Genomic DNA, 8,847 nt, shown 5'->3' on the forward strand with positions numbered 1-8,847 from the left:
ACAAAAAAAAATCCAATATTGTAAATTTTTTGAGAATAGCCAAAAGTTATTAATTAATTATTTTTTATTTTAGAAAAATGTTGCTTTTTGTTTGAAAGAAAAATAACCATATTTGGTGTGTTTTGTTTTTGTTTTCTGTTTTATTTTTTACAATTCATTTTATATAGATTTTTTTTTTAATATAAATATTTTTTTTTATGCATTTATAATTATATATATTTTTTTAACTTTATATTAATGTCTGATCTAATGACTTAATTCATTCAATTGATTTTTTAATCCACAAAATAGATATAATATCGGAACTCCGAATATGATTGTAGTGATTCATTACCAACTCATTTACTCATTATTTAGCGTTATTTATTTTATATTCAGTAGGGCTTTGCATTGCAGTTTTTTTATATTTTGGTAAGAAATCTGTGAAATAATGCACGTTCAATCAATTCTTTCTCAACAAAAATATTTAGTAATAAGACATTATCCAAAAGGGAACTCATTTCATTTACACGTGAATCATTTAAAATCATGTTTGTAATTCATTATATTATTATTATCACACCAAAAAATGCTGCAAAATCCGATTTAAAAAATGTATGTTTTTCACTTTTTTTTGCTTTGTTTTTTTTTTTTTTTTGTTTATTTTTTTTTTTAAATAGACAGTATTACATAAGATTTTATAAGAGTTAAAAGAGTTGGAAAAAGGACATTTTGATTTAATTATATTTCATTATTTTTTTTAAATATTTCACAAACTTACATTAGCATTTTATATACATACATAGTTATTAATTTATATTTTAATCTCATAGATTTGTAAAAGATTTTCAAGAAATTTTTTTCATGTAATTTAGTGCATAGTATTTTAAAAAACATTTTTTTTAAATAAAATAAATTTTATATGTCTAGTTGTTAAGCGATTAAGAAATATAAGATAGCTATTGAGAGAGAAAAAAAATTATAGAATTTATTATAGACTAATTTTTGAAAAAGAATGAATAAAAAACAATATTCTGCAATTGAAATTCTATTTTTCAGAATCAATTACAAATCAAAAGATTGTTCTGCCAGTTCTTTATTAAAGATGCCGGTAAAGTTTAAAAAGAAATTTATGGAAGATTGTTAAATTACTAGAATACATATAGGGAATTTTCGATAATTTAGTTCTAAATCTTTTAGAAATAATGCGTGTGCGATATATCCAAAGTGCGAAATCTGCATAAATAGCGTTTCGAAAATGAAGTTTATTGTAGCTAGTGTGAAAATAAGGAGAGAGCCATAACAGACATATGTTGAATATTCAGGAGTTACTTAAGTATGATACAAATGTGCAAAAGAAAAATATTGCTTCTGCAAATTTTTAGACAGGCAGGTGTGAAAAGGCTTTTAAGATTTTATCTAGAACCTTCATGTTAAAGTAATTTTAAAGAAAAACTTCTTAATTTTATTAAACTGAATTTAATAAAATTTATTCGATATATTTTTTTTGTCTACAATAATTTTCATTGCTTTATAAAGTAATAATAAACCCAACCGACAACGTTTTTCAAGAGGCCATTTCCCTATTCCACCATAATATTTCCCCTTAATTTTATTAGTTAAATATTTTTTTTCAAAAGTATCAATCATTGCCGCTTCTCTTGTATAACTTGCAGTTTGTATTACATCCTGAAATGCATATAAACAAATAACAGTGTGTCTTGAAAGCCAAATTTTTATAATTCTTGAATATGTTTTGTATTTTATTAGCCTTACATAATTTAAATTAATTTTAGGTTGCAAATCTTAAAATAAAATTTTAAATTATTAACAAATTAAAGAAAATCTAAATACGGTTTACGATATTTTGAAGGTTTATTCTTCGTTTTTGTATCATGAATGATTTTTATATTCTTATAAATTTTCTGTGCTGTATAAAAATGATATTTTGGCCGTGTACTTTGTCCCTTACCTATGTAAAATATTGATTGTATAAATTGTTTCCATATATCATGTTCATTAGTCTAGATACAAATTGAAAAATGAATGCAAAATACAAAATTAAAAGAGCCTTCGGTCTTTTCATTATGTGGTGTCAAAAGCCACAGTTTTTTAAGAAAAAAAAACCAAAACTTAGAAGGCAAAAGTAATTTTTTGTTCTTTAATTCTAACTACATTTGTAATTTTTATCTTTTAAGAAAACGAATCAACTTCATTTACCTGATTTTTCAAATTAAAAATTTTGAAAGTTCTTGAATCTATCAGAAAATAGATGAAGCTTTTTTTTCTTAGCGGGTTTTGTTTAATATTTCTAAGAGGTTTGAATTGATCATTCATTTTCTTTTCTAAGTTATAATACTTTCGAATATTCTTATACCATTTTGGGCTTTGTAAAGTTTTTTCAAGTTCTGTGGAGTATTCTTCAAAATTGGATTTTTCCACGTATTAAGTAATATAAAAGATGTTAATTGTCATATTAAATATACATACTTTTTACTTTTGTACAACAAGAAATATTTCCAACAAAAGTTCCTAAAATTTTGATGAAATTGAACATATGTAATACAATATAAAAAATAAAAGCCAACTAATTTTAAAAAATCTGTAGCTTTAAAAATCCAGGTGAAAAAATGAGCACAAATCGAATTGGAAAAGTATAAATTCTGATTTGCAAAAGACTAAAGAAGATGGTCAAAAAGAGATTCAGAATGGCAACCCTATCATAGTTTTCGCAGAATTAAAATTTCTGTGCCAAAATTTTACATTTATTTTTTTATCAATTCGGTCATCTTTTCTACAATATTCAGTCAATCTACACAATCAGCTTTTTTTAAAATTGTATTTCTATATTACTTTTTTTTTAAATAATTCAGTTATCAGTAATATGACAAGTACTATCATAATTTTGTTTTGATATTTAGTTTAATTATCAATTATTAGAGACAAGTAGATGCATAAAAAAATAGGAAAATTTTATTTCAATTAATATTCATTTTCAAAAAGAGAACATTAGTTCACTTTCATCGCTGTAACTGAAAGATACCATTAAAATGGAAGGAATTAAAATAGAAAAAATCTTTTTATTATTTCAAATTTTCTGTATTATCAGTAACCGGTAAGTTAATGGGAACACAGGTTAATTAGAGGGCAGCAATAAGCAAACGTTTATTAAATTTTATTAATTATCAATTTCTCATTAAATACAAATAAACCCGTAATGTATCATGAACATAGTCAACAGATTTATTATTTTAATTTCATTTATTTTTTTTAAATATCATCAATAAGTGGCGGTAATTCATATGCTGTTATAGAATCTGTAAATGAAAGTAGAAAATTTCCTGATAAATTTTTATTTGGAACATCAACTTCTGCTTATCAGATTGAAGGAGGTTGGAATGAAGATGGAAAAGGTCTCAGTATTTGGGACACTTTTACACATGAACATCCAGAAAAAATAGCAGATAGATCAAATGCAGATGTTGGACCCGATTCATACCATCGATTCGATGATGATTTGAAAATAATCAAAGAATTGGGGGTATGTTACGTTATTTAATAAAATATTGACGACTGTTATTTAAAAAAAAATTAATGAAATATTTATTTTAGTCAGATTTTTACCGATTTTCAATATCATGGCCAAGGGTTATGCCAACAGGAGATATTTCTTCATTGAATAAGGCTGGTTTAAAATATTACGATGATGTTATAAATAAATTACTAGAAAATAATATTGAACCAATGGTAACAATGTTTCATTATGATTTACCTCAAAAATTAACTGATATAGGAGGTTTCACCAATCCCCTATTTTTAAAGTATTTTGAAAATTATGCCGAACTTCTGTACATTCATTTCGGAGATAGAGTATGTTGCCTTATTAAATTTATTTTATATTGAAAAAATATTTTAACTTTAATATTTAAGGTAAAATATTGGATAACTTTTAATGAACCATTTGATTATTGTCATCCTGGTTATGGTGAAGCAACTTATCCTCCTTTAATTGAATCCGATGGTATTGCTAACTATTTATGTTTGGATCATACCATAAAAGCTCATGCAATGGCCTATCGGTTATATCGAATGAAATATTATGAGAAGTACGGTAAAATAGGAAAAGTTGGTATAACAATAAGTAGTAGATTTTATTTTTCAAAATCAAATGATGAGAGTATAGTAGATAGGGGAATGCAATTTATGGTTGGTTATAAATAATTTTTCTTTTCTATTGTCATAACAAGTTAGTTTTAGCTTGGCTGGCTTGCCCACCCAATCTATAGTAAAGCTGGAGGATACCCTGAAGTTTTGATTGAAGAAATTGGACGGAATAGTTTAGGTGAAGGCCGTGCCTGGTCCCGACTTCCAACAATGTCCGAGGATTGGAAAAATTTAATAAGAGGATCCGCAGATTTTCTAGGATTGAATTATTATACATCAAGATACATTGAATATGTTGAGTCACCGAAAGGAAAAAGTCCGTCATTAGAAAGAGATGCAAGAATAAATGCTACAGTAGATCCACAATGGAAAAGAGCTAAATCAACTTGGTTATACAGTGTACCTCGCGGCTTAACAGGATTACTAGGGTAAATAGTAATTTTTAAAATTACAACTCAACTAATGTTTATTATTTTGATTCAGGTTTATTAAAGATCAGTACAGCAATGTGGAAGTTATGATAACTGAAAACGGATTTTCTGATGACGGGCAATTAAATGATGATGATCGAATACAATATATTAAAGTAAGGAAATTATCTGGTTTTTCTAGTGTTTAATATTAGCTCAAGAAATATGATAAACAAAGCGGTTACTTAAAATGTATTTTAATTTAAATCAAAATACGTCATCTCTACAAAGTTACAATATAAGTTATGATTTTTTTAAGATTGTATACTACTTTGGGTATCGTGAAAAACTTTACTAATTAACGATATTTGATAAAATTTTTTTTTATATTTACCCATATTGATTTGTAACATTTTTATAACAATCTTATACCTTTTCTCCTTTTATTTTAATATAGGATCACCTTAATGCTATTTTAGATGCTATTGACCAAGGTTGTAACGTTACTGCATACACAGTTTGGAGCTTAATAGATAACTTTGAATGGGTTTATGGATACACGTAAGTTTATGACCATAAAATTGCTTTAATATATAATTTACTTTTAAAATTTTTATTTTAGAGAAAGATTTGGACTTTATTATGTTAATATGTCAAGTCCAAATAAAGAAAGGATAGCCAAGAAATCTGCCAAATTTTATACAGATGTTATTAAAAGTCACTCAGTATCATCAAACTTATAAAAAAAAGGTTGGAGTTTATTAGTCATTAGATAGGCAGATATCAATCAACTTTCTAAAATTGTTTTGAACTATGTTTAAGAATTTGTTGAGTTGCTTAATTTTTCTGATAATTTCAATTTGAGTTTATTAATAAACACTACTGTAAACAAATATAAATTTTCTTATACGTTATGTACATAATTTCCTAAAATATCAAACAATAAGAAATAATTGAAATCTGTTCGAATTGAAAAAGAAATGTAAAAATTCGAATTGAAAAAGAAATGTTCGAATGTAAATAGAACTAATGATGGAGTTGAACAACTATAACGATGAAATTATTGACGAAAATTATCTTGTTGCCATAATGCCTAATATTATTATCAAAACAGTTAAAATGAAAGTAAATGAAATATTTTTTGTTGAACCTTGATTTATCAGCTTTCGTGTTTTAATTACTTCCTTAAAGTATCTTGCCGATTTCTTTTGAGTTCTCTTCCGATTTGGATCGGAAAAATCTACACCATACAAACCAAATTTTTGCCTAAAATATTTTGAACATGATTTTTATAAAGTTGAAATTATCAATAAAAAGTATTACGTATATCCAGCATTCCATTCAAAATTATCTATTAAACTCCATGGTAGATAACCGGTCACACGAACTCCACTTTCAATAGCATTCAATATAGATTCCATATGATCCTAAGTAATAATTGTTAAATCGAATATATCTAGCAAATTAAAGGAAACAGAAAATTTTATTTACTCTTAAAAATTCAACGCGGCTGTCATCTTCTAGTTCACCTTTATCAGCCCATCCATTTTCTGTTATCATAATTTCAATATCACCATACTTTTTTGAAATCCATCTAAAATTATTACTATAAATTTATAATGAAATAATTTTAAATAATTGTTACTACTTCAAAATCAATTCAAGTCCTTCAGGAACGGAATACCATTGACTTGTAATGCCAGGTTTCCATTTTGGATTTCCAGTTATATTATAATTAGCATCTTTTTCAAAGGAAATTCCAGTCAGTTCACTTGAAATCGGTAATATCATTCTTGAGCTATAATACTGAAATCCTAGAAAATCAGCACTTCCTTTGATTAAATTCAACCAAGTTGAATCGAATTGTTTAAGTCTTGGAAATTCCAGACCTTCTTTTTTGTCATTTTCAGCTATGGTTTTAAGAACAATTTCGGGATATCCACCATTTTGACCAAAAATTGGTTGAGCAAGGATACCAAGCTTAAATATAAAAGATTTAAATATGTAATTAACATGAATATTCTTGTTTATTAACATTTTAATTTCTAATATTTAAAATTAATTATAATATTTAATTGCTTAAGGAATCTTACTTCAAATTCCAATCCTCTATTAACCAATTCAGTATCATTTGTTTCAGAAAAAAAAAATCTAGCATTTAATGCTATACCAACTTTGCCATTTGAATCATATTTTTTAAAATATTTTTCTTTATACAGTTTGTATGTAACAGCATGTGATTTTAACAAATTATCAATACATTTGTAATCCGATATTCCGGAATCGCTAATTGTTGGAGGAAATTCAGCTGTACCATATCCATGACGGCATACAAAAAAAGCTTCATTAAATGTTACCCAATGTTTAACACGATCTCCAAATTTATCAAATAAAAGATCTGAATAATTTTTAAAATATTCAATAATTGATGGATTTAAAAAGCCCTCTATCTTATTTAATTCTTCAGGTAAATCAAAATGATACATAGTAATCATTGGAGTAACATTTGCATTTAAAAGTTTATTAATTATAGAATTATAATATTCTATTCCCTTTTCATTTATCAATGAATTATTTCCGAAAGGCATCACTCTTGGCCATGATATTGAAAAACGATAATATTCTAACTAACATAGAAAATACGTAATTAACTTAAACATACGTTATGTATGTATTTATGTAAATTTGATTCAAAATCTATTTACTTACACCCAATTCTTTAATAGCTTTTAAGTCTTCATCAAATTTATGATATGAATCTGCTGCAATATCTCCATTTGAACGATCTGCAATTCTATTTGGATTTTCATGCGTATAAACATCCCATATACTTAAACCCCTTCCATCTTCATTCCAACCTCCTTCTATTTGATATGCCGAAGAGGATGAGCCAAATACAAAATTTTTTGGGAATTTTCTTTCATTTGATGAACTCAATTGCACATTAATTAACAAGATTGTTGAAAGTAATCTGAAAATATTGAATTTTTGATAAATAAAATTTTGATTTTGTACATTGTTTGTACTCAATAATATTAATTTATGTACGACAAATTTGGCAGGCATTTAGGTGCATACATATATATATAAAAAGTAAAGGGATCAACTACTTAATTTCACAAATACAATTTTATATCGTTAACAAACCGCAAGTAAATGAAGTAAATAATGAGAGATAAGCTTACAAGGTCAAAAAAAAAATAATTTTTTATTATTCCTAATTATAATGCAAAAACTACAAATTCTCTGAGAATTAATTCTCTTGTATTTCCCCAAAAGCTTTTGAAATAATTGTGCTCAATCTCGTTGTTCTATGGCGTAATACTAATGTAATAGGTACACATTTTAAAATTTACACCTATGCAGGTATTATCGAAAGAGAGAACCACTTATATATACTTATTATATTATTAAAATTTGGTTACTTATTTTTTAATTAAAATCCGAATTTTCTTGAAAATAAAATGTTAATTAAAATAAATAAAATAAATTACTGTTAATGTTTATAAATTATTACATGATCTCCAAGTGTGATTTCATTATAAGAGTTTTACATAGGTAAATGTAAATATATTTTAATATCTATTGTTCTTTAAAGCAAAAGTGAAACTGCTTACTTAAACTTAGAAAATGTAGAATCAACTTTCAACAAATTCTTATTTATCTATACATTCTAATCTCTCAGTTATTATCAGCTTTTTAAAGAGTTAAGGAATGCGATATAAAATAGAATCTCACAAATAAATTGCCAAAAATAAATAAATTAAAAAAAATATGTATATATATACGTATATGTAAAACTTTTATAAATTCCGTCATTAATGTTGTTATTATTGTTTGATTGGCATTCAGATATTAGCCTATGTAATTGATATTGAAACTTTGCTAATAAATTTCTATTGTATTAATTTCATAAAAAACTGAACTACAATTCAACTACATTGCAACAAAACGGATCGCAGTTAGATCAAATTGCTTTTTAAAAACCATCGTTAACTTCTTTCATTGTTTTAATTTGAGATTCATTATGGCATCCAAGCATTTTGAATTGAATATTGGCTACCGGAATATTGGTGAAAATTCATTAACAGTATAATATAACGTTAATTTAATTATGAACGTACTTCGACGGTCGAAAAGTGTCAGTAGAGTAAGTAAAAATTTATATTTTTAACCAGTATTAAATTTTATTTGCCTAAAATAAAAAAAGAGCTTTTAAAAAATTTAATTTTAGTCAGATTGTTATCATCATTTACTTGAAGAAAATAAACATCTCTTACTTTTATAAATACTT

The 8,847-nt window shown here is 25.4% G+C and overlaps 2 protein-coding genes across 5 annotated transcripts; one reads left to right on the forward strand and one right to left on the reverse strand.

The window, feature by feature from the left end:
• Positions 1 to 1,412: 1,412 nt before the first annotated feature.
• Positions 1,413 to 8,132, reverse strand: LOC129605621 (myrosinase 1-like). Of its 4 annotated transcripts, none has more exons than XM_055515497.1 (8): positions 8,071 to 8,132; positions 7,263 to 7,524; positions 6,647 to 7,180; positions 6,202 to 6,533; positions 6,045 to 6,147; positions 5,877 to 5,980; positions 5,704 to 5,819; positions 1,413 to 1,668 (listed from the first exon to the last, which is right to left on the reverse strand). In XM_055515497.1, exons 1-8 carry the CDS (start codon positions 8,091 to 8,093, stop codon positions 1,622 to 1,624), a joined length of 1,521 nt encoding a protein of 506 aa, XP_055371472.1. In that variant the 5' UTR covers positions 8,094 to 8,132; the 3' UTR covers positions 1,413 to 1,621. The 4 variants fall into 4 exon arrangements, with proteins under 4 accessions (XP_055371472.1, XP_055371473.1, XP_055371471.1 ...); XM_055515498.1 differs by lacking the exon at positions 1,413 to 1,668 and adding an exon at positions 5,468 to 5,646; XM_055515496.1 differs by lacking the exon at positions 1,413 to 1,668 and having other exon boundaries at positions 5,471 to 5,819.
• Positions 3,018 to 5,464, forward strand: LOC129605622 (myrosinase 1-like). The gene is made up of 8 exons (XM_055515500.1): positions 3,018 to 3,094; positions 3,268 to 3,520; positions 3,592 to 3,849; positions 3,910 to 4,185; positions 4,237 to 4,571; positions 4,627 to 4,729; positions 5,011 to 5,114; positions 5,176 to 5,464. The coding sequence occupies exons 1-8, from the start codon at positions 3,030 to 3,032 to the stop codon at positions 5,294 to 5,296; spliced, it is 1,515 nt and encodes a 504-aa protein (XP_055371475.1). The 5' UTR covers positions 3,018 to 3,029; the 3' UTR covers positions 5,297 to 5,464.
• Positions 8,133 to 8,847: the final 715 nt, after the last annotated feature.

Source organism: Condylostylus longicornis, unplaced genomic scaffold, assembly GCF_029603195.1.
Source record: "Condylostylus longicornis isolate FDR11 unplaced genomic scaffold, ASM2960319v2 ptg000013l, whole genome shotgun sequence".
NCBI classification, from domain to species: Eukaryota; Metazoa; Arthropoda; class Insecta; order Diptera; family Dolichopodidae; genus Condylostylus; species Condylostylus longicornis.